Source organism: Tachysurus vachellii, chromosome 10 (genome assembly GCF_030014155.1).
Source record: "Tachysurus vachellii isolate PV-2020 chromosome 10, HZAU_Pvac_v1, whole genome shotgun sequence".
Taxonomy (NCBI): domain Eukaryota; kingdom Metazoa; phylum Chordata; class Actinopteri; order Siluriformes; family Bagridae; genus Tachysurus; species Tachysurus vachellii.
The window spans coordinates 23100821-23127735 of NC_083469.1; the positions used below are offsets into that span (position 1 = coordinate 23100821).

Genomic DNA, 26915 nt, shown 5'->3' on the forward strand with positions numbered 1-26915 from the left:
TATAATTCAAATAATTTCATTATTTAACAAAGTCCAAAGAGACTACAGTCTAAACACAAATGATTCGAATCCTCTTCATGAGGTTAATCAATCGAGGACTTGTATGTACAAAAAAAAAAAATTAACTGCAATTATTTCAATGTTTAACAAGACAAAGTTAAAGATCAAGTGCATAGAGTATTAAGAACAAATAGCAAGAGTTTCTCATAATTAAAAACAGAACAAACGTGAATGCTTTTTTTTTCATAAGTGATGAAAGGAAAGGTCATTATTTGAAATTAGCATAGTCTGAGAAGATATCTACAAAATCTTGTACCACTTTGTAGCAGAAGTCGTACTGTTCCTGAAAGAAAGTAGAATTGTTTACATAATAATATAGATTATTGCTTATTCATAAGAAGTATTTAACAGTGACAGGAGCTTGTTATTTCTCCACAAATCAAATACATGTGTGTTAATGATTCTTACCACAGTTTGAACCATGTGTGGTCTCTGAGTGCGTAAACTCTTCACAGTCTGGAACACGTCCAGTAAGCCCTCAGCTTTAACCCGTTCCAAAATGTTACTGAGGGCGATGAATGTTCCAGTCCGTCCTGCACCAGCACTGATTTAAACCAAATTACATGTTGTAACTGCTTGTGTAAAACAGCAATATAGAAGATCACAGAGTGAAAGTGTGACTATATATTGAGAGAAAATAATGGTGTTGAAAATAGTGGGATTGTTTCCTTAAGCAGTCCTATGCCAAGCCAGCAAGGATTATTATTCACTTTTATTCTGAGCTTTAGTCATCATCTGTTTACAGCTTGTGTGAGTGAGTGGACGTGTATGTGTACCTGCAGTGCACCACTATGGGGTGGTTGCCAGATTGCTGTTGTTGTTTCTGCACAGCAGCAATCAGATCAATCATTCCTTTTCCGTCTGATGGGATTCCAATCTCTGGCCAGCCATGGAAGTGAAAATGTCTGACCAGACGAGGCTGCTTCTCCTAAAAACATGTTTTATTTCCTGTAAGTTATGTGTGTGTGTTTGTATATGTATGTCTTTAATAAAACACTTTATTCTGATGCGCCTGCTCTCTTACAGCATGACAATGTCCATATCCAAAGGGAATGAGGCATGGTTTAATGAGAATAAAAATGATGTAAATCATATATCATATATACTGTATGGCCTTCTCAGTGTCTACTGGAGATTCTGATGTTTCGGATAGCACACTCTACCACCATCATCAAAACAAAAATCATATTTTTTATTTCCTATTTTTCCCGGTCATCCACCAGTGACATTGTAATGCAGTCATACTATACACTAAAACTTTGAACGATATAGATATACATTGACCTGATAGAAAATGATCTCACATTACTGCAGTTTATAATTGCTTTCTCATAGATTAAAAATAGTGAGTCTAATTTGGGACTGGTATTAGTTTCTTTAAAAGTTCTTGAAGACATACATGCAGCATTCCTGCTTCTCCCATAATTTCAAAATGACCCAGAATCTATGGCAGTGTGTAACAAAAAAGTACCAGGTACGTATGACTCACCTGTGCAAATGTCAGCAGCAAATCTCTGAGGCTAAACGTCTCGTAAAGGGTTTCCCTTTTCAACTCCACATTGTAATCCCCGAATGAAATGTTGCAGTCTGCAGGCCAATAACGCACACATTTCTCCTGCAGTCACAAAGAGATGGGTAAAATTAATCGATTTGTCATATGTTTGAGAGAGAATACATACAATCTGTGATGTGAGTGCAGAGTAATAGGAGTCAACAGGCACACACAAACTTTTTACTATTGTAACAGTGTTATGCTGTGTACCTGTTCTCTCTCCTTTAGCTCGGTAAGCATGACAATAGAATGACACTTCCATTCCCACACCATGCGCCAGAAGTCCTGCACAGTGTGTCCTAACGGGCCCTGGGTAGCTATGAAGTAATCCTTTTGCCTGTAACCCTACAGACAATACACAGATCTTCAGTAAATGCACAGTTTGCTGTGGTTTATCATGAAATAACTTTTATTATTGTGTAAATGACACTATGATACAGTGCCACACCATCAATAAAAATAAAGCAAATAGAATGAAGTGAATGAATGAATAAATGTATAAATTATATTATGACAAATGGCTTAATAATATATATCCCAATAAGCTCGGGTTAATACTGGATTCATAATCTAACCACCACCACATTATCATGTATATTATCTGTACATAAACTGTATATTTCTTGGTTAATGTTGTACATGTACATAATGCACACATTTGCACAGCATATACAATTATATATATTTTTAGACATATTGTACTGTCTAAACACCTGGAATATTCCTATGCACATTCTATTATTATGCACTTTCTACCGGCCATATACGGTGGCCGAGAAGTGCAAAACACATTAACAAATCCGACAACAAATTAACAAAACCCAAAAACACTATAACAAACTCGAAAACAAATTAACAAACTCGAAAACAAATTAACAAATCCGAAAACAAATTAACAAACCCGAAAACAAATTAACAAATCCGAAAACACAACGACAAGTCAGACAACCCGGAAAAGGTAGGTTTAGTTTGCGAATGGAAACTTACCGATCATTGGACGAGACACCTGTCACTCACCTGTAGATCTTGAATGGCAGGTCTCTTGTACAATGATCGGTAAGTTTCCTTTCGCAAACTAAACCTACCTTTTCCAGGTTGTCTAAATTGTTGCACGAAACACATCATAGATATATACACTAGATGTTGCCTTGTATACGGCAGTACAGTACATTGGAACGAATGCGTCAACTGAGCCACCATCTTGGTACAGGGGACCCCCTCCTCTTAATGCATTAGCGTCAATGTAGGCAAAGAAATAAAATCAACCATAAATCGTCATGAATGCCATTTTCTAGTTTTTTGGTTGTTCCAAAGGTCAGACATGTATTTATCATTAAGTCCAGAGAAAATTTAAGGTTTTGATATTAAGATAATGTACTTTTTCACAATATACAGTAATGCATAGTGCTAGTAGGTGTAAGTTTATTAGTTACATTCTTCCACTTGAGTAAACTTCAAATGAACAATCACTACTTACCTTATAGCCTACTTACTGCTACAATGGTGTGACTATACATGTTAATTTAAACATTTAAAATGTATTGGTTTATTAAATATAATACAAAACAAATATAAACAGCAAGTCATATTATACATTTTTTTTAACATAAGATAAAAAAAATCCAAACCCTTTTCAGACATAATGTCATTAAATATGTCTTTAAGTGAAGTAACTTGATAAAAGAGCATTCTGCTTGTGTTAAGTGCAGGACATTCTAATAAAATATGTTTGACAGATAAGGGAATCTTACAAAACATACATAAAGTTGGGTCTTCACCTTTAAGCAAAAAAGCATGGGTCAATTTTTAATTTGTAATGAGTTTGGTGACAGTACAGTGTATTACAGTAAAGTTATTGAATTTTTTATATAAAGAAAAATCATAAAAAAACAAAACAAAAAGACATTTCCCCAAAAATAAGTGTTGTAGTATAACTATCAGGACATCAGTGATGTGTGAGCTGAGTTTGGTGACAGTACAGTGTATTACAGTAAAGTTATTGACTGTTTTTATAGTATTCGCTTTTCGGGTTTTGCACTTTGCTGATGGAAACTTGAATCTGTGAATATGAGGCCAACTTTTGATTGTCTGTTTTCCTAACTGAAAAGATTGTCTGTTTTTCTAACTGTCGAAAACTGATGGGTAACTAGCATGGATTAGCTGCAGTTGGTAACCAAGGACTGAAACAAACCAACAGAACAAGAAATATAATTTCCTAACATTCAATATCATAAAAATTCTCACTTGTGAAACCTTGCTGTCTGATTTTTAGATTTCTTTCACTTGAACAACCATATGCAGCACAGAAGTCCTGCATCGTCCATGCATTTGAGGTAAAGGAGCACCGTACAAAGATGGCGGCGGTTTTGACGCATTTTTAGGACCCCAAGGCGACATCTAGTGTATATATCTATGGAAACAAATTGACAAATCCAAAAAACACAACGACAATACAGACAACCTGGAAGAGGTTGGTATAGTTTGTGATTGGAACACTTTCCGATCATTGGACAAGACACCTGTCACTCAAGGTATACATGAAGTTCAACAGTCTGTTGAAAGTTGGAATGGATGGATGGAATGGATTACTCTGGATTAATTTTGTTATTTTCTTATATTTACACGGAGAACTTTACACATTACACATAAGATTCCATACCTGTATATCTGGAGTGACAGGTGTCTCGTCCGATGATCGGTAAGTTTCCATTCACAAAATAAACCTACCTTTTCCGGGTTGTCTGACTTGTCGTTGTGTTTTCGGATTTGTTAATGTGTTTTCGGATTTGTTAATTTGTTTTCGGATTTGTTCATTTGTTTTCGGATTTGTTAATGTGTTTTCGGATTTGTTAATGTGTTTTCGGATTTGTTAATTTGTTTTCGGATTTGTTCATTTGTTTTCGGATTTGTTAATGTGTTTTCGGATTTGTTGATGTGTTTTTTGATTTGTTAATTTGTTTTCGGATTTGTTAATGTGTTTTTGGATTTGTTAATTTGTTTTCGGATTTGTTAATGTGTTTTCGGATTTGTTAATTTGTTTTCGGATTTGTTGATATGTTTTTTGATTTGTTAATTTGTTTTCGGATTTGTTTATGTGTTTTGCACTTCTCGGCCACCGTAGCCATAGCTTTATTTATTGTTGTACATATACTTACATATTTATCTGCACTTGTTTCTTTGCACACTATTTGCACTTCTTTCTGGTAAATGTTAAATGGCATTGCATTGCTATGTACTTGTACTATGCAATGACAATTAAATTGTATCTATCAAGGAAGATACTTACATCTATAAAAGATGCATTGATGTAATCGGTGAATTCTTGACCTCTTTTCACAGACAATATGACCCTGTTGAAATCATCTAGAAAACATGCAACAATCTCTAAATCAGATCAAATATTTACAGAATCAATGTTCAATTTTTCAAATGAGCTCATATTAAGATACATATAAGGCAAAGTAATTTGACAGGAGGAAACAACATGCTAAGGACATATAGAGATAAACAACACAGTATTGATGTTAATACAGTGGCAGTAATGTAAAATAATTTCCTTACAAGGAATAATCTGAAGTACTCTGTTCTTCCTCATGTTGGCCGAAAGATTCCCAGTCCTCATGTTTTCCTTCATGATACGAACATTGGTCAGTTTCTGTAAAAAAATAATAAGACAACATAACATGCTGTGCCTTCCATCAAGAAAGATAAACGCACTTTAAAGACGTATCAAAGTCATTGAAAAAAAACAACAGATATATCTAATACTCTGAATTCCTCTTCAAGCCCGACTCTGTCCATGTGAATGTGAGTACTGTGGAGTCTGTGCAGGTGTCCCTCCAGTGAGGAAACATCCAACTCGGTGTCACCATACAGATAATGCTCCAGCAAAGCTTGATATATAAAGGAGTACTGCATCTGCATGAGAGAAGGAGTTCTCAGAGATTCATGTATGATTGGGGCCGTTTAAAAATTCTGAAATAAGCGAGTCTTACGTCCGTCTGTACAAGCTGGCAGCGCTGGTTTCGTATTCGGGATACAAAGTTAAAGACATCCACTCTGCCTTCGGAATGCATCATGTTCATCATGGCGTCAATCACAATGAACGTCCCAGTCCTTCCAACCCCAGCACTAGAGAGTTAGGAGAAAATTAAAGAAATGCAAAAAGCTTATACCTTCTCTGTAACAGATCACTTTAGACCATGACTCTCTTCTTTAAACTGTATACATACAACAGAAACTTCTTGGAAATTACTGGTTTACTTACGAACAAAAATTTGCTTTAAAATAAGACAGAACATTAAGCTTAAACTAATGAGGATTTAAGTGTTTTAAACTTAAGTTTCATTAACAAAGTTTCATTTATCAAAGAACATTAACACAGCCATCTACAGTGTGATGAGATGAAATAATACTTCTAGACACATATACGACATTCCTAGTGCTAATGACACATAAAGAGCAACAGGAATAATAAGCATGTAGGGAGGGGCTATGGGTAACAGTGGGGGTAAGTACACAGATATAGTATAAAAACTTCAGTCACAAAAAAAGGAAATGAAATGAAATGAAAATAACACATTACAGAAAAAACAGGGTCCAAAGCTTTAAACTGTGTGTGCACTAATGTTTGTAAAAGAATAACATTTAAAATGACACACTGTACTGTCTTATTTCTGATGCCACCTCTGTATGTTGTAGGTGTTTGTATCGTTTGCTACAAGTTTCGTGCCTGTCTTGGTGTTTAAATTATACTGTTTTTTATTTTCACTTTTTGGTTAATATTTTACGCTGTCACTTTCGTTTATTACATTTTTTACTTTCCTATCGCACTTAATCTTGTTCTCCTTTGGGAGACACTTTTTTGTTTCCTGCCTTCGAACCCGGAGAAAACGATCTTCGGATCTTTTTAATATTCAGATCCCTTTAAGTCAAAGGGACGAAATCATTAATTATGGCAAACATGGCAAACCAGGGTGCCAGACATAGCAAGTAATCTTAGGGGCTTATGCAAGGGTAGTTATCCACATAGGAGCTAATGAGATATGCCTTCGTCAGTCAGAGATTACTAAGAGTAATTGTAAAGGTGTATAAATGTGGTGTGGCGATGTAGCTTATAATCGCTGAACTGATGGAAGTCCAGGTGGTGCTCCAAAAACAAGGTGGGCTTCATAGATAATTGGAGCACTTTTGAGGGAAAGGCTGGCCTGTTAGGATGGGACGGAGTCCATCCCATTCGGAAAGGTGCTGCTCTCATTTCTTGCAGCATAGCACATAGTTTAAGAACAGGCCTAGTTAATCAGTGAAAATCCAGGGCCAGGGCCAGGTAGCAGGCAAGCAGGCTAACCTGACCGTCTGCTAGCTGCATTGAGCCCAGTTTTCACAATACAGAGAGTGTACAAACTAAACAAGAATCTATAAACACTGAGAAAATTGGTCTTAGTAACCTTATTAGCATAAAATTAGATCATAGTGAATAGACAGCTAGCACCATTCATTTAAAACCAAATAATTTGGTAAATTATGCCGTAGATAATATTTCTGTTTTTGATCAGTACTTAGGCTGTTTTTCTCCACTTCGAGTTAATTTCACTGATTTCTTCTTCAGAAGTACTGGCTATGTGCAGAAATAATTTAAGCTAGGGGTTATCAAACCTTTGATTAAAAACCTGACCTCAACCCAATCAAGCTGTCCAACTATAGGCTAATATCAAACCTCCCCTTAATCCCTAAGATAAAAAAAGTTGTAGCACAGCAGTTATGTTACCTACATACTGTAGGAATAATTTTCATGATATGTATCAGTCCAAATTTAGGCCTCATCATAGCATAGAGACAGCAATGGTTAAAGTTATAAATGACCTGTTACTGGCCTCTGATTGGGGTTTCTGGTGTTGCTTGATCTTAATAGAGTTTTTAATACCATTGACCATGCTCTTTTACTTGATATTCTAGAACATGTTGTTGGTGTTATCGGGACAGCCCTCTCCTGGTTCAGGTTTAATTTGACTGATCACTATCAGTTCGTAGATCTAAATGGTGACTACTCTAAACAAACTAAGGTAATGTTCTGTGTTCCGCAAGGTTCTGTTTGAGGCCCATTTCTTTTCTATATATGCTGCCCCTTAGTGCAATTATTCATAAACATGGTATTAGCTTTTACTGTTATGCTGATCACAATCAGCTATATCTTTCAGCTAAGTCAGATGTGCGTCACCAGCTTAATAAGATAGAAGAATGTGTGAAGGACTTCAGACATTGGATGCTTATTAACTTCCTTCTACTTAACTCTGACAAGACAGAAGTGCTTTCAATAGGACCACAGGCAGCCAGATGTAATCTTTCTGATACAGAGTAACACTGGATGGTCTTTCTATTTCATTATGTGCAGCAGTAAAAGACCCTTAAAAGATTACTGACACCGGTGTCTCATTTGAAGCTCATACAAATAATATCACATCTCAGAAATATTGCTAATATAAGAAATATGATGTCATTACATGATACAGAAACTCTAGTTTATGCATTTGTTACCTCTAGGTTGGATTATTGTAACGCTTTACTGTCTGGATGTTCCAGTAGGGGCACAAACAAGCTCCAGTTAGTCCAGAAGCAGCAGCTAAGATATGAACACGTCACATCTATCTTGTCCTCATTGCACTGGCTCCCAGTCAAATTTTACATTGATTATAAAATACAATTGCTAACCTATAAAGCACTTACTGGTCACACGCAGTTCTAGGATTTCATTTAGGGGGGCTTAGCCCTCAGTTAGAATTTAAAACAAGAAGAGTTTTATATTATATATTATATGACTAGATAGTAAGCCAAAAGTTATGGTATTATTTAAAGTGGCAAAAGTGGACACCAAAATTTTATGCATGATGTAATGATGAATCAAATCAGTTTATGTATGTGTGCATTCTCTATGAACAGTGTGTCCAATGAATGCAGTCATTAATAAAAAAAAATCACAAGACAAAGACCAAATCAATAAATGTTATTTCTATTTAGTATTGAATGGATTGTTTGCATTAATATTTTATTTGTGCTATCAACTCTGGTAATAAGAATAGTGAAATTTCACTGCTTTTGGTTGCAGTCTTTGTGGCTTTTCACCGATTAACGTTATAGATAAATGCCTCCAGCTTCTCCGTTCAAATAAAGCAGACAGCTGATGACGCACTTTTGAAAGACTACAAGGCACACGCATAAAAGCAAAGTAAAAAAATCACTCTTGGACCAAACTGATAAATGATTTTCTTTCCCATCGACAACATGTCCTGCATTTTAACATAATTTTTATTTTTTATTTTTGAAAGTAAAAATTATACTTTTACATAGTTTTAGGGTGGCTGAGATCACAGACACGGGGGCTGGAGCCACCCTAAAAAAGGTCTAGAACCGCCCCTGCTCACACGCCACAGTATCTGAGCGTTCTTTGTTTTTTTATGATCCCTCATGCCTACATAAAAGGTGCAGGCAATTTTGTAGTACCTCAAGTACAAAAGGCTACAGCAGGGGGCAGAGCTTTTTCTTACAGATCCCCACAGTTTTGGAACAACCTTCCAATTAGTGTTCAGGACTCAGACACAGTCTCAGTTTTTAAGTCCAGGCTGAACACATTTGTTTAGTCTAGCTTTTTTTATGAATAGTTTGATTTACGCCATAAGTAAAGGAGCAGATCTTGAGGGTTCATGACCATAGAGTGTTTGGTAAACTGGGATGTTTGGATGCTGTCTCCTTACCACCCTCGAAAGTGGCTCAGGTTTGCAGACTCTGGAGTGGTGAGACGCTTTACATCCCAGGAAGCCCTCATGTCTGTGTCACCTTCTGGCTCTAGACTTTTAGTTATGCTGTCATAGCTAGTCTTGCCAGAGTCCTGTCTGCACTTTGCAGATAATGTACATTGTTCATCACCTGATTACAGTTATACCTAACATTTTTATTCTCTCTCTCTCTCTCTCTCTCTCTCTCTCTCTCTCTCTCTCTCTCTCTCTCTCTCTCTCTCTTTCTCTCTCTCTCTCGAGCTATATATGTCATTCCAGAGCTCCCAGTGTTCTGAGTTCCTTGCCTGATCATCTCTTCTTACAGACCTACTTCATCAATTCTGACGTTCTACTCCTTGTTGGAGTCTCATCACCTGGTGCTCACCCTACTGGGGATTGATGCATGATCAGCCGGTGACTTATAGGATTGCTGTAGATTTAGCCACAAGGAGACTGTCCTGCCTACTTTGAACCATTAATGCATCAGTCAGCTGTTTGGTCTGGTCTTTATCAGCAATCTTAGAATACTTTGGCAGAAAGGAATTAGTATTGGATCCTTGGTGAACTCAGAATTTGCGCTGACCCATTAGTTCCTCAGGAGCTCTCGGTTGCACTATTATAAACTGTTGTAGAAAGGACATTATTTACATTTACATTATTTACGTTTTCTTCCTCATAACATCTTATGGAGTTTTTCCTTGCCACTGTCGCTTCTAGTTTTCTCATTAGGGATAGATGTTGGAGCAATATAGTAACTTAATTTTAAACTTTAAATTGATATATTTATGTATGTATTTATTTATATAAATAATTTATTTATTATTTCTTTTTTCTCTTTCTATACTTCTGTACAATTAATTGAATTCAATTAAATTGAATTGAACGATGTTCCGCTGTAGCTGGAACGGATTTAGTACATTTTGTGCTGAATATTTTTGTTACCTTTTTAAAGTTTTTCTTTTGTTTGTTTGTTTGTTTGCTACACATGTTGTGTAATAATTGAATGTTTACTTGGGTATTGTATATTTTATTTGTTTAACAATTGGCAATAGTGACACCTACTGGAGAAAATTAAGTACCATTGTATGTGTTGGTGACGTGATTTGATAAGCAGCAAGAGAATTGAGAAGCACGAGGTTATCACACTAATAATAATATTGTAAGAAGAGTAAGTGATTACTGTAAGACTGGTTAATCAGAAGAACTCTAATGTCTCCTGAATCCTGATTGGAAAGCACACGGTATGTTTGTTTTGTGTATTAGTATGTTTAATAGGCCATGTGCTTGATCAAACAATGTCACGCAATTCACTTTATCACAAATTTGATTGCAATTTTATTTTTTATTCTTTTAGTTTTTCACGGTGCTCAATCGAGGTTGTGATGAGACAAACAGTAAATATTGAAGTTCTGAAGGCATCCGTTGAAGCGTGGTTTTTCTAGTCACGGAGAAAAAATTCAGGAGCCGTTATACCGTCTTCCTCTTCAAACAGCAAAGCACACAGATAATCAGCCAAATACTGTATGTCAATTCTGTAAACATTTACATTCATCCTGAAGGGAAATTCCAGGGTTTAAAAACGTAAAAAAATTAAAGCCGCTTGAAGTTCTAATTTTGAAATGTCTACAACCTGTGAAGTAACCAGTAATGCAGTGACAGGCCTTGTTTCTTTCTACAACCTCTAGCTGAAATAAATTACGAGACCTAACTTATAAACACTGATTCACAGGTTTGCCAAATCTCTATCTCACTACAGGATGGCAGTATTATGTAAAGCTTATATACAATGCAATTTTCAATTCAATTCTATTTATTCAATTCATTGTGCTTTTAACAATTCACATTGTTTAAAAGAAGCTTTACAGAAGCAGAGAAACAAAACAAAAATGTCCTTTCTACAACAGTTTGAGTTGGGTAGAATTAAACAACCAAGCGCTCCTGAGGAATAAATAGGTCACCACAAATTCAGAGTTCACCAGAGACCCAACACTAATTTCTTCCTGTTGAAGACTTTAAATGCTCACTAGCTGTCCATGCAGATCAATCCCCAGCAGAGTGCACACCACTATAAAAAAAAAACAGGCAAAACCTAGGACTCTGGCCACGTGTTTTTGTTGATGTTCTGTGTTCATGTGTCTGCCCCACCCTTGTCTCGTCCTCCCTGCCTCTACACACCTGTTCCTCATGTGTCAAATTGTGATTGGTATTTAGTCGAGCCGCGTTGCCTTAAGCAGCGCAGAATCCTCTGTTGTTGCCATCTAATGTCGTCTCTTGTTGCATCCTGTGTCATGTCTTGGTTCCTGTTTTGTGTTTTTTATTTAATAAATCCTGTTTTCTTTTACGCTATCCTGCATTTGGGTCTGTTTTATCCCCGCGTCCCTGACAGTTTCGTTGTGAGAAGGATTAGTGCCCAAATTGTTAGAAATAGGTTGCAAAATTTTCTCAGGAACAGCCATCTATTTGATTTTAACAGATGTCAGATGATGCTTCTGAGTGAATGTTTGTGAGTGTTGCCAAGTGTATGGTTTTCAAGCCACACAATTATTTCAGGCCTTGTGTTTGACACGTGCTATAATGCTTGCTTCTTATTAGTGTTATTAAGCATGCTCCGAGGCTACCACTTGCAAACTTAGGTTAGGTTGCCACTTGCAAACTTTCTGCTCTGTATGCTAGCAACTCTGGTGATGGTGCCGCCGTGTCTGCAAGAAGACTTGGTCCACAGTAAATTTGATCCACAGTGTCCGTGTGAAATGCCACAGCATATTTATGTTTACATTCAGATAAAGAATGTTCGGATTGATGGTCACAGTTACCTGCAGTGAACTATGATGGGTCCGGCATGCGCTGGGTTAACACTCTTAACTTTCTTAAGAAACTTGAGCATACCGATTGGGGAGAGTGGCACACCAAAATCAGGCCAGCTAGTGAAGTGGAGCTGAGTGACCAACCTCAGTGACCTGCTGCCTTCTGGAGATTGCTAGAATTCACATACATCATAACATGTGCACATTATTTCTACATAAAAAATACATATACAGTATCTCACAGAAGTGAATACAACCCTCTCGTTTTTGTAAATATTTCATAATATCTTTTCATGTGACAACACTGAAGAAATTACACTTTGCTACAATGTAAAGTAGTGAGTGTGCAGCTTGTATAACAGTGTCAATTTGCTGTCCCCCCCGTGTTAAGGTCTCAGGAGTGAAAGGAGAGCAGTTAAATTTGGTGTTATCGCTCTCACTCTCTCATACTGGTCACTGGAAGTTCATCATGGCACCTCATGGCAAAGAAGTCTCTGAGGAGCTGTAAAAAGAATTGTTGCTCTACATGAAGATGGCATAGGCTATAAGAAGATTGCCAAATCCCTGAAACTATGCTACAGCACCATGGCCAAGACCATACAGCAGTTTAACAGGACAGGTTCCACCTCAGAACAGGCCTCTCCATGGTTGACCAAAGAAGTTCAGTGTACGTGGTCAGCGTCATATCCAGAGGTTGTGTTTGGGAAATAGACATATGAATGCTGCCAGCATTGCTGCAGAGGTTGAAGGGGAGGGGGATCAGCCTGTCAGTGCTCAGACCACACAACGCACACTGCATCAAATTGGTCTGCATGGCTGTCATTCAGACCAATTTGATGCAGTGTCTTGGATTACTGAAACCATGTCCCGTGGTCTTATGAGACCAAGATAAACTTATTTGCTTCAGATGTTGTCGGGCGTGTGTGGCAGCAACGAGGTGAGGAGTACAAAGACAAGTGTGTCTTGCTTACAGTCAAGCATGGTTGTGGGAGTGTCATGGTCTGGGGCTGCATGAGTGCTGCCGGCACTGGGGAGCTACAGTTCATTGAGGGAACCATGCCAACTTGTACTGTGGCTTACTGAAGCAGAGCATGATCCCCTCCCTTCGGTGACTGGGCCGCAGGGCAGTATTCCAACATGATAACGACCCCAAACACGCCTCGAAGATGACCACTGCCTTGCTAAAGGAGCTGGGGGAGAAGGTGATGGACTGGCCAAGCATGTCTCCAGCCCTAAACCCTATTGAGCATCTGTGGGGCATCCTCAAACGGAAGGTGGCTCTGTGATGCTCTGGTAAACTACATGCCCAAGCGGTTTAAGGCAGTGCTGGAGATTAATGGTGGCCACAAAGAATGCACTTCTGCGGCCAGCGGTTTAGACATTAATGGCTGTGTGTTGAGTTATTTTGAGGGGACAGCAAATGTACACTGTTATACAAGCTGTACACTCACTACCTTACATTGTAGCAAAGTGTCACTTCTTCAGTGTTGTCACATGAAAAGATATATTTACAAAAATGTGAGGGGTGTACTCACTTCTGTGAGATACTGTGTGTGTGTTGTTCTGCATTTTTAGCTGTTCATTTGTTTATTTCAGACTTACATATTGCACACAGAACTTTCTGATAGTGTAGTCTACCAGCACTGTTACATCCTCCACAGACACCCTCACACATCCGTACAGCCAGCAGCCCTGCTCTGGCCAATACTGAAAGCATTTTTCCTAGAAATACATGATGATGCACAACCCTTTATCCATAAGCATTGCACATGAAACTGATACTCAAAAGGAACAGAATATGCTATATATATATATATATATATATATATATATATATATATATATATATATATATATATATATATATATATATATATATATAAGTTTTACCTCTTTTCTCTCCCGTACGTTAGTCAACATGACTATGGTGGCAGATTTGTGCTCCCAAACCATTCTCCAGAAATCAGCCACTGTCTCTGGTTTTGGACCTGCAACAGAAAGTCATGAAATACTCTAAATTCACTGGTACATTCACTCTTTGGATCTGTCTGCAGTGTAAAGTGTGGGGGACTGTTTCTGTGTTATAATCTTGATAACTGATCAAACCCTCAGATGAAAGGTCACTTACACTAACTACTAGCTGTAGTTTATTTCTAGAACTGCACAGCAAAAACCAGTATCCATTTAACTTATCAAACATTTCCAATTAATATAAACAAATTATTTTCTTGCCACATATTTGATCGAAAATCAGTCAGGACACTTTTGGCTTTCAGGCTGTAAAGTATTTTGACTCTGTGTTAAGAAATGGGTGGGGTTTATCCCCCTGTTGGGTAAATAAATCACAATTACCCGCAGTAACACTGTTACAGAGACAAAACATACAACACATCTCAAACATTTTTGATGGTAAAGCACTGTATACAACTGCTACAATAAAATCATTAACTGAGTTAACTGGCTTTATATCAAAATCAGAAGTGCTTTGAATGATCCAGTAGGTTTCTTATTATTCTAAAAGTTCTAAAAGGGAGTATGTTTCATTCACCTTGTGCGCTGAGCATGACAACAAAGCAGAGCCATTCCGTGAACAAGTGATGAATATTAGACCTTTATCTGAGCGAGTGACTGAGAACCAATGTCAAGTTGGTACTTAAAAGAAACATCACCTTGTGTGATACAGAGATAATAGATACGTTCTTTAAAAACAGGTTGAGGGCTGGTGTTACAAGCATATCAGCATAGAAACCTCAGATGAATTGTCACGTCATATAACAGAAGCTCTCTAGAAGTACTTCGCTAAAGACATGGCAAGAATTTCAACAATATCAAAGATTTAATACTAAAGGCCAGTTCAAATCCAGATGCATCCAATAAAGCCTTGATCAATTCCACTATATTTAAATATATTTTTTTATGCTACTAAGCTACATAAAAATCCACTTGACTTTTATACTATAAAAGTATAAATTATATTATACTATATATATACTATACAATATACTGGCAGATCAAATAGGGCTTAATAATAAAGAGAGCATGAAAGCAAACAAGACTCAACAATCAGAGATCTTGTCTTCTTTTGCCCACTTTACAACCAGTCAGTTTGCCAAAACAGTATTTCTGTGTTTGGCTGTGCGGGGTATGGATACGAGGAGGGTTTGGTTGCCAGCTGGAGATTCTGGGCACTCTCACACTAGGCTTTCTTCAACATTTGCCAGAAACATAATTCCAGCTATGAATCATTAATAAATTAATGCAGCAGTTGTTGCAGCTTTGTTCATGTCAATCCTTTATTTTCATGAAGAACGAGATTGTAATTAATTCATGTTGATTTTTTAAAGCATTAATACATGCCTGGAACTGGAATTAACAGAATCTAAATGAAATTCGAATCGCATTTACCCAAATGGTTCAGCTTGACTGAGGACGTAATACCAAATATCTGCAGATTAATATTAAGATCTCAGACATAACAGCAGGGAGAGTTACAAGCCAGGTTTATGAGGTGATCCTCAACTAAAAATACTACATTCACCTGCTTCTTATGACCTGGGGTTAAGTTGTGTAAAGGTTTCCTGCTTCCTATGACCTGGGGATAATCTGCTGTAAACATCACCTGCTTCTTACAATCGGGGGTTATGTCAGGGGCACAGATCCCATTTTTAGCTTCTATGCAAGTTTGCTCCAGTACTGTAATTTGACAGAATTTTCTGTATACATACAGAGGTTTAGCATCCACACAAAAAATATAACATAAAGAACAGCTACACTTACCTTGAGTGGCAATGAATTTGTTCTTTTCTTTGTAACCCTAAACAAAAACATGTGCATAAAAATAATTATTCAGTCTGTCCAACTACTTAAATTAATCATCTGTAGTAACAAAAAAGAACTATTTACTCACATCTATGTACGAGGCATTAATGTAGTCTGAACACAAATGGGCGTCTGTGTGTGAAAGCAACACTCTGGAGTGATCGTCTGTTCAGGAGAATACACAGATTTTTTATTTATTATAGAATCGATTGCTGATGCGTGCTTGGATTTCATTGTGTGGTGCTTATTACTCACAGGGAAGAATGTTTGGATATCTGTTCTTTTCTCGGTTTTCTTCTCTGCTCGCTTCCTCGAATGTGCCACGGCCGTAACCGCAAGGCAAAGACTGTGAATAAATATGAATTAATGAAAGTACTGCAAAGATACAAGAGAGTCAGAGAAAGTAAAAGAAAGAGGGCAAGCTGAAGAGTGTGTTCGTACATTAAATTCCTCTCTGAACAGCTTGCCATCATCTGCCATGCGCAGGCGGTACTCTTCCTCCAGGGAGTCCAGCGGTATAGGAAAGTAGTGCTTAGATGGAGAGGGAGATCTGGGGAGGAGCACCATGGTTTGTTCTGAGAGACAAAGAGATAGAGATGGGATCAAATAAAAATAAGTCACTTCATTTACTTTACATTAGGGTTTTCATTTGATAAGAACTTAATATATTTATCTCTTACTTAGAACTTACTGACCAATTCCACCATATTACACTGGCTTTAAAACTCAATCTGTGCCTTTGCTTCCAGGCACTTAGTTTTTTCTGATATGTCACATATTACGATTGCTTGTTCTGAACTACTCCTCCTCACATACATACACTTGGCCTCGATGGATAACGCTGCTGTTAAAAATAACACAGCAAAGAAAAAAAACAACTCAGATTTGATCTTACCTTGGTCCTCCAGAAATCCATTGGGTAGCTTTTTGTCAACTGAAGTGACAAGATCCTTCCTTTGATGTCTGAACCTAATAAACCATTAAAAAGCCAATATGAATATTACATGCACATGCAGATCATGTATAAAATATTTGGGTAACTGAAAACAATGGTTAAAAACCACACCATTTAAAACTGTTCTTTCTCATGGGAGACAGAGTTCTGATTCAACACAGCAGCTGAAAGCTAAACACTCTAGGACCAGCTAGAACAACTGCTTTTACATTTATTGCATAGACAGCTGTTAGACTGGCTGAGTAAGGCCACACACACACACACACACACACGGTCTACACAGATGAATGTTCATTCAAGTGTCAGTTAAAGTAATGCAGTGTAAATGTTGGGGTTTGCGATTTCAGTTCTGGTTAAATGAACCAAAACTCAACTAGTTGGTTTACACATTTAATTTGCTGCAGTCTAAATCTGACAGCGATTCTTCCCAGTTCCCCCTACTTCAGGTCTGGTTTCAGATTCTATTGAATCCCAATGCATTTGTTTTTATCTTTCACAAATGCACATGGAGGCACAAACAATGACTCACCAGAATTTTTATTGTTATTATTTTAGGCCTATTTTGTACAGTCAGGTGTCTCAACTCTTCTGTGTCCCCCTACCACTAATGCTAAACATGTGTTACGGAAACTAATGATGTCATCATTGACTCAAACACAAGCAGGTTACTTTACTTTCTGAACAAGCACAGACCCGAGTACAAGTTATGTTCACATTCACTGGAATCTCTGCACAGTTCCAGTCCAAACGAACATATACCACTTCCTATACTGTAGGTAGTCTTGGATTTGGTACCATGCTGCACATCCTGGTCCTCATGACAGCTGTCACATTATCAGTACTTCATGTGAACAGAAATCTTAATGTCATTATTTTTGTTGATGTTGTGCTCTCAGAATCCATGTTTGTATGTATACTATCTATATGTTTTTGTTTTAAACTGATTAACATTACTTTTTATACAATAAATCAAGACATGTTTAGTATGTTTCACTGGATGTGTGCAAGTGCTTTACCTGAGCAGGTAGACTGTCAAGAGGATGAAGATGATGAGAAGAAGAGAAATGACAAGAGCAGCTGGTAGGATGTGGGATGCCTGTGGAGCAGGAGGCTCTGAGGAGAAGAAAAAAACCAACACCATGTTTAACATGTCACATGTTTAACACAGGCATGATTAACACAACTCAGCCAGCTTTGAGTAAAACTGAAGAGCATGGACTGAACCTACCTGCGGTCCAGTTTGCATGTGAGGAACTGTTTGATAAAAGATGCATTGCCACCAGAAACAGGACCATCGTGACTGGAAGAACAGAAGAGCAGACACTGTATTGAATCTGAGAAACCATGCAGTTCATTAGACAAGGTAGTAACTAATAAACTATTTTTTATACAAAGAGATTACATTAATTCAATTTTCCAAAATTATACTTTAATTGATTGAGCTATTCCTAGACTCTAGATATGTCTCCTGAGACCTATCACATATTCCTGTGTTATAAGTAGTAGCTATGATGTTATGTTCTAAACTGGAGCTAGGAAAACTAGGTCAGAACCTACCACTCTGTACAAGTAAAGGATGATTTAAATCAAGTGCATGCGTTCACATGTGTGCATGCGTGCATCGTTTTGTTGTTGTGCAATCGCTAAAACGTGTGTGTCATTCCAGGATGCACGAGCCATGCAGGCCAAACATGTGCAGCTGTGTTGAACCTAGTTAAAGCTAGCAGTTAAAATTGAAAGGAATGTAATAGTCATGTATTATCTATGCAGTGACTTTTGTCAGTGATAAAAATTTTGTGTTTTTCAAGTTTGCTGCTTTAGTATTTGAAAAGAATTTTTCTACATGTTTCTATGGTATACTGGAGAACAGTGATAAGCCTTTCATAAGTTTTAAAGGTGTTTATTGGCAAAAACATTTAATATATGCAAACTGCCAGTATTTACAGTGTTGAACCATGTTCTTCATAACATTTGCAATTCGCTCTAGCATGCTTGATATTAGATTCTGAGTCAAATCGTGATCCATTTTTGCCTTATTAGTGCTCAGAGTTGATCACAATTTTTAGGCTTCTGCTTGTCCACTAGACTTTTGAGGACTGACCACAGGTTCTCTTTGGGATTGAGATCTGGGAAGTTGCCTGGCCACAGATCCAAATATTAATGTAATGATCTCTGAGCCTTTTAATGACACTTTCAAATGTGCTGATGATATGTTTAGTGAAATGGTGTTAGCTGGTAATGGTTAGCTGGTTTTCACACACACATACATACATACATATATATATATATATATATATATATATATATATATATATATATATATATATATATATATATATATAATGTGTGTGTGTGTGTGAAAAAAATGTTAACATGTCAAGTGATGTAATTGCATGCAGTCAACAAAAATCATTATTTAAAAAAGAAATCAACAAAAATGAGTATTTGATCTGAGCAAAAGTTAGGACACCCTGTGCCCTAATAGCTAGTTTTCCCCCCTTTGGCTAAAACAAACTCAATGAGACGTTTCTTGTAGCCATCTACCAGTTTCTGACACAAAAAAGTTTCCCCCACTCATCATCAGAATTCTGTCAGCTGTGTGATGTTTGGGAGATTTCTTGCATGCACAGTCTATTTCAAATCACCCCAAAGGATCTATAGACCTATAGAACACAATAGGATTTATATCTGAGCTTTGACTTGGCCATTTCAAAATTCTCCATTTTTGACTTTTCACCCAGTCCTTGGTGGATTTACTGGTAGGATTTTGTCATGTTTCAAGGTACAGTTCTGCTTCAGTGAATCTCATGTGAATCTCACCATGGTGATGACTCTCACTTCAACAATGAAGAGCAAACCAAATTAAGTATCTGAGGTTTAAATAAGACCTTCTTCAAAATGCTTCAAAAAATAATTTGTGCCTGATGCAAGGGCGTCAATTTGGGTAGGGACGGTAGGGACATGTCCCTACCAATATCCAGGGAACACTCAATTGTCCCTAGCAATAATTCGACCAAGCCTAGTAGCCAAGTCTACCCCCTGCAATGAATCCCGCCTCTGTAACTCACCTCTCTAAAAGGATTGGCCTTTGCCTTTTTTGAGTCCTGCTCTCTAACCCACGTGATTGGCTTTGTCTTTCTCGCTAATGGGTTGTGGTAGGAGGCTGCAGCTATATTCCGTTGTATGAAGCAATATGCAACGTGATTATGCAGCTACCGGTATGTGAGTAAGAAAGTATTCTTATAACAACAGTTTTATGCAGAAAACACGGGGAATGTTGTCCCAATGTCAAATAAATTATGTCCCCACCAATGTCAAAATCAAACTTAAGCCAATGGCCTGATGTGATACACGTGTAGGTAATTTTAATCATTTTATGTAGAAATAAATGTGTGGGTGTCCTTACCTTTTCCTATATAATCAATTGTAGTAATAAATCTTTTTAGTAAAAAATAAAGTTTTTTTTCTAGTTGTTTTTATTTTGATTTGTTTTTCACTTTCATTTGGTTGCTATACCTCACTAAAGGTGGAAAAAGTTCAGCCATAATTTATCACAATTTTTTAATTAATTAATTATTTTTTTTTACATTTTCACAATTATTAGAATAATACTCATGACTTACCTCATGACTTGTGTATTAGTCATCAAATATGTATTTTCTTAAACAAATACTACCAGCATCAATAGAACTGCTGTTGAATATAATAAACCCCTCCCCCCATTATCACAGGCTATGTATCTACATATTTAAATTTTTTATGTTATTAAACCATTGATTAAGAAACCTAAATTAACCTTAACCTTAAACTAAAGGTTAGCCAAAATCAGATCTCCAAGATCCAAGAAAATGATCTGATTCCTATTCCTGTTTAGGAATATACAGTGAGGAAAATAAGTATTTGAACACCCTGCTATTTTGCAAGTGCTCCCACTTAGAAATCATGGAGGGGTCTGAAATTGTCATCGTAGGTGCATGTCCACTGTGAGAGACATAATCTAAAAAAAAAAAAATCCAGAAATCACAATGTATGATTTTTTAACTATTTATTTGTATGATACAGCTGCAAATAAGTATTTGAACACCTGAGAAAATCAATGTTAATATTTGGTACAGTAGCCTTTGTTTGCAATTACAGAGGTCAAACGTTTCCTGTAGTTTTTCACCAGGTTTGCACACACTGCAGGAGGGATTTTGGCCCACTCCTCCACACAGATCTTCTCTAGATCAGTCAGATTTCTGGCCTGTCGCTGAGAAACACAGAGTTTGAGCTCCCTCCAAAGATTCTCTATTGGGTTTAGGTCAGGAGACTGGCTTGGCCACGCCAGAACCTTGATATGCTTCTTACAGAGCCACATCTTGGTTATCCTGGCTGTGTGCTTCGGGTCATTGTCATGTTGGAAGACCCAGCCTCGACCCATCTTCAATGTTCTAACTGGGGGAAGGAGGTTGTTCCCCAAAATCTCGCAATACATGGCCCCGGTCATCCTCTCCTTAATACAGCGCAGTCGCCCTGTCCCATGTGCAGAAAAACACCCCAAAGCATGATGCTACCACCCCCATGCTTCACAGTAGGGATGGTGTTCTTGGGATGGTACTCATCATTCTTCTTCCTCCAAACACTTTTAGTGGAATTATGACCAAAAAGTTCTATTTTGGTCTCATCTGACCACATGACTTTCTCCCATATACACACCGTTGCTCAGTTTAACTTTTGCAAACAAGTGCTATTCAGTCATGACACACTTCTCAAAAGTGATAAGAGATTCCAGGTAACTTGCACCTGTCTGATTCAGAGAATGAATTGGGATACGACGTCTTCTTTGTAACAATGATAATTAAATCTGTTCTAATTGAATTTTGTGGTAATGGTAGCTCAGTTGTAGTTAAGATGTTGAACTGCTAAATGGTTTAAATCCCAGGGCCACCAAACCTCAACCACTCAGTTGTATAAAAGAGATACATGTAAGCCTTTCCTGATAAGGCTGTTTGCCAAATGGCAGAAACTGTAAACTAAACATTACACAGTACTGGAACAATACAGTTTATACTGAGATCACTTGTGAGACATGATCTGGCAACCCTGATAGAAATGTATACTTTTTAGTGGTAATGCTGAGTTACCAGTTAACACAGTGCAACCTTCAGAAAAACAATGTAGTAACAGCACATGCAGAATAGGAAAGTAAAACAACCTGAGCTATGCAGTGGAAGATTTCTGAAGTAAAACTTTTAGCCAAGTGAGATCATATTGTCTTGTATTTTAGGTAGTTTTGGTATTTTATGCATTTAATTTTTCAAATCAACAGTTATTCAGAAGCAAATTCTGCCACAAGCTGATCTCATCACACGTGTTTTAAGCTGATTATCATAGCCTGTAGTCAGATTAGGCATATATTAGGCATATTATAAATGTGACCTACCTATTGAAATAATCCAGACCACATGTAGATTCCAAAAACATGTACACATTTTCTAAAACACACTTTTGCAATTATATGGATGCAAATCAACACACAAAGTATACTTACAGATATAGTCTAAACCAGCTGCTGGTTCTTTAGAGCTTCATAGCTTTCCAGTCAGTTTTTGTCTTTCATAGTTTACATCGGGATAATATAAGACATCTTCCTGGCCACTGTAAATATAAAAGCATAAAAGACATGAAGAGAGAGTGAGAGAGAAGACAGGATCACTGCTTTTATTACTGCTTGGGAGCATCTAAATGAAGGCATTGAGGTTAAGCACTCTAAGCAAGTGTTTATACAAACATAAGAGAAATTTGAGCCTAATACACTTTATATTACTGAGCGTATACAGGATAATGTTTTTAAGATAGACTTCTAATATTGTGTAAAATTTGCAAGTTAAAATCCTGTTAAGTTCCTAACCTGGTCAAGCAAAATTAGATTATATGAGACAACCTGTGAGTCAAGGCTAAGTATATGATATGAGTCTAATTATATATTGTCCTTCAACAATATATTCTAACTTCAACAATTTCTTCTAACTGTATATGAATAATCCTTGTATTCCTGCTATTATATAGTATCCCTGGTTAACCAGCCTGAGATTCGTTCATCGAACAGCAGCATGGAAATAAAGTAATTAGCATGTATATGGCTGTTAAAGAAACCCACATGCACAGAAACAAACATTTTTTAGACAATCTGTAATCTGGTCTTTTGATCTGTTTATACCTTGATCTGTAAACTGTCTATCTCTTGATTGTTGACTTTGACACATTTACTATTTCCTGTTTTCTTCCACCCACCAATTTGTAGTTTTATAGGAGAGAGTGTACCGATTTTGCCCTCTTTTAGACTCCCAGCCGCAAATGCCTGTGACATCATCAGGATTCAAACCCTTCACAATCTCTGGACAACAGGGTTTTTTTTCCATCAGGGTAAAGAATTCTTTCATCAGTGCATTGTTCCATTTTAGAAATGTACTAAACACAGTGATTTAAATTGGGCACACATTATGTTTTTGCTCTCTCTCTGATAGTTTTGCTGCAATTTCTTAGCCTCTTTGCACTACACATTCCAAATACATAGCTTTCACACTTTAAATCAACTCTAGACCTTTTATCTATTTACTTATAAGTGAATTAATGAGAGAATAATACACACCTGTCCATGAAACAACTGAGCATTTTCCAATTATTTATGGTCTATAAAAAAAGGAGGACAACATATAAACGTGCCGTACACAATCCTAAACGCTTCGCTTAATTTGGATGCAAAATATACATATTAATTATTTAATTGTGCTAAGAACCAAAATAACAATACCTCCACCAGGAACCAAACTGTTATGGACTTGAGTGTATGTACAGGTTTGCTATCCCATCCTGTATAAACTCACTCACTAAACCATACCGCACTTCAGATTGCCTCAGAATAATTAATTACTGAATGATTATGTGAATACTAAACCATGTGTGAGGTTTTTTCATATTAAAACTCCTCTTCACTCCAATACATTAAATATCTGAAGTGGTTCAGGTTAACTTCAGTCTCATATGCTCAGTATCAGATCAATGCTTCACCAGTCTAGGCTGTGTAATGGAATGTCTCGTAAAGACTGTCGATTGATTTCGGCATTATGGATCAAGGCAATCAGGATAAACAGGCAATTGATCCTCCTGATAATTTATAGATGTTGCATTTGCAGATTTTGCATTCACCCTGAGCAGGTTCTGATGAAAAAGTTGCATAATTAATCTCTCATCCTTTCACTTAAAAGAAGAGAAGTGTCCATTTTTTTTAATTATTTTGCATTTGGCTGCATGAAGCTGCCTATACTGTGCTAATGATTATTAATGTCAACGCCACACCCTGATGTGTTGTGTGTCCTTGTCAACATCAGCAGCTATACAAACACATCACTATTATTATCTTACTGCAGTGTGCACTATTGTCCCACTGACAGCACAAAGCTGATGACAAATGCTTGTGTGCTTTATATTCATTCTTTAAAATATATATATATATATATATATATATATATATATATACACACACACACACACACACACACACACACACACATATATATATATATATATATATATATATATATATATATATATATATATATATATATATTATATATAAAAATAAAAACCTCTGCTTTCAGTTTTCACACCTGGCACATCTGGTTGTATGACATGAAATTGCAAAGGTATAATCATTTTGCTAATTTTCACTAACCTCCAAAAGTGGTATATGGAGATATTTAAGATGAAAAAAAATGTTTTGAGTTATTACTGAAAATCTACTAAATAGAGTGACATTCAAGATATAAAGAATTTTTTGATGGCTATGAATAATGACAACATTACATCCACAGCACTTTATCAAGTGCTATGAAATGGGGTTTAATGCATTCATTATTTTAATACTTTTATGAAAGCATTTGTTATACTTTCACAACCCTCGAATAAAAAAAACACAAATTTAAATGCTTTTTCACACTAAACCAATAAACACACACGTACAGAATATTAATGTCTGGATATAGAAAAGTCTACACACCCCTGTTACAAAGGACGTGGAAAAAAATTAAATAATTCCCACCTTTAACATGATATAGCAACCTGGAAGAAAATTTCCACATTCCAGCATGACAATGACCCAAAGCACAAACCCTGTCAGGACTCAGCCCGGATTTTGGCCATGTGCCTTTTGTTTATTTTCAGTGTTCACGTGTCTGCCCCGCCCTAATCTTTTCCTCCCCGCCTCTGCACACCTGTCCCTCATGTGTCATGATTATTATTAGTATTTAGTTATGCTGCGTTGCCTTGTGCAGTGCGGAATCCTTTGTTTTGTCCTCGTCCTCGGTCTGTTGTCTGTGGTTGTCGTGTCTGTTTCCTGTTTCATTTTTTTAAAGTTATTAAATCCTGTTTTTCTTTTAAGCTATCCTGCATTTGGGTCTTTTATCACCGCGTTACTGACAAACCCAAATAAACAACGAAATAAAGTCAAAAGAAGAAGACAATGAAATAGAAGATCAATGATTAGGAATGGCCCAATTAGATCAAAGATTCAAAGATCTTATCATGCACATTCCTGATAGTTCTGGAGTGTTTTTGCAATGAAGAGCACATTAAAAATGTCAAATCAAGATGTGCTAAATTGGTAGACGCTTACCTAAAAAGATGAGTGCTGAGTGCTGCTTAAACAAGGTATTACACACATATACATCCTGGTTATTGTACCATAGGTATTTTTCCCCTTAATCTGTTTTTTTATTTGTAGTATTTCACTTGAATTTTATTGGTTGCTGTAGCATATTACAGATCGAAGAAAATATGACATTATTTGTCTTGGGTTCATTTATTTACACAACAAAAATAATGTAATTTTATCAGGGGTGTGTAGACTTTTCTATCCAATGTATCAATGTACTGTATCTCAACCTTGATGTGCCATACTCTCAGTCATAATATGGACAAGAACTCAGAGTTGGACAAGCGTCTGTGCCGAACTGATACGCAGTACTGAAAACACCTTGTAGAAACTCAGTAACCAAAATGAAAAGTATTTACTAGGCTATTTGTTACACTCTACTGTACACTGCAGTGTGTGTAAGTATCACAACAACCATAGAAAAAATGAAACTGTTTTGAAACTGTAGGGATATTTAGCTGGTCCCCATAGTGAAAGGCTTTTGGTTATGGAGGTTAAGGATTGAGTGAGAAATAGAACAGCATTATAAGGATAAGCATTTATGCCAATGGTCCTCACAAGGATACTAATCCAGGTGTGTGCGTGTGTGTGTTTTTGTGTGTGTGTTTGTGTGCGAGAGGGGGAGAGAGAGAGAGAGAGAGAGAGAGAGAGAGAGAGAGAGAGAGAGAGAGAGAGAGAGAGAGAGAGAATATCAATGAATCAGTATAAACACACGGACCACCAAAATGTAGAGAAAATGCAGGATTAAATGCTAAACATTTATCCCAGCTATGCTTGTGTTTACACAGTAAACACGTCGCGAGGCCTATTCTGAAGAAAATGATGGGAAAATTCTCCTCTCCGCGTGCAGCCACCGTGAGACAGTCAACACGTCGAATAATATCTCAGCACTAACACAGAAATAAGAATTTCCTGCCATCTTACCGTTACAAATGTGCCCATCAACGGAGGTCCTGAGTATGATAAAAAAAAAAAAAAATCCAGTGTTCAGTGCTGATGATATTTCTATAAAGCGTGCGCGGTTTTTTCCTTCCTTTGCGCCTGTTATGGTCCGCCGCACGCGCCGATGCTTCCGCTGCGTCACTCTTGAACGTAGAGCGCGCGCACCAGTAGCCACGCAGCTCTACCTGAAAGTCTGCTCATTCAAACAAACCTCAACCAGGGCAATCATTTATATTCAGAGGAAAAAAATACACGTGCCCTACCCTGACCCTGGCCCTACATAGCAAATTACCCCTGTTTATAGATTGCAAATCAGGAAAAC

The 26915-nt window shown here is 37.1% G+C and overlaps 1 protein-coding gene across 1 annotated transcript; it reads right to left on the minus strand.

The window, feature by feature from the left end:
* Positions 1–26694, minus strand: ptpreb (protein tyrosine phosphatase receptor type Eb). Its single transcript, XM_060879054.1, has 21 exons — positions 26576–26694; positions 22490–22596; positions 18188–18259; positions 17976–18072; positions 16900–16973; positions 16446–16579; positions 16260–16350; positions 16093–16169; positions 15963–15999; positions 14076–14173; positions 13788–13907; positions 12195–12358; positions 5608–5743; positions 5381–5530; positions 5174–5267; positions 4899–4975; positions 1823–1957; positions 1550–1675; positions 837–988; positions 469–604; positions 1–343 (listed from the first exon to the last, which is right to left on the minus strand). Exons 3-21 carry the CDS (start codon positions 18252–18254, stop codon positions 269–271), a joined length of 2040 nt encoding a protein of 679 aa, XP_060735037.1. The 5' UTR covers positions 18255–18259; positions 22490–22596; positions 26576–26694; the 3' UTR covers positions 1–268.
* Between the last annotated feature and the right edge of the window lie 221 nt (positions 26695–26915).

What these genes read in the sequence shown, in the direction of transcription:
- ptpreb (XM_060879054.1), bottom strand. Translation starts at nt 18,254, where the DNA reads ATGGTCCTGTTTCTGGTGGCAATGCATCTTTTATCAAACAGTTCCTCA. An exon ending in ACGTACGGGAGAGAAAAGAG is followed by an intron (nt 13,908 to 14,075) that starts GTAAAACTTATA and finishes ATGTATTTCTAG; the next exon opens with GAAAAATGCTTTCAGTATTG. An exon ending in GAAAGTTCTGTGTGCAATAT is followed by an intron (nt 12,359 to 13,787) that starts GTAAGTCTGAAA and finishes TGTGAATTCTAG; the next exon opens with CAATCTCCAGAAGGCAGCAG.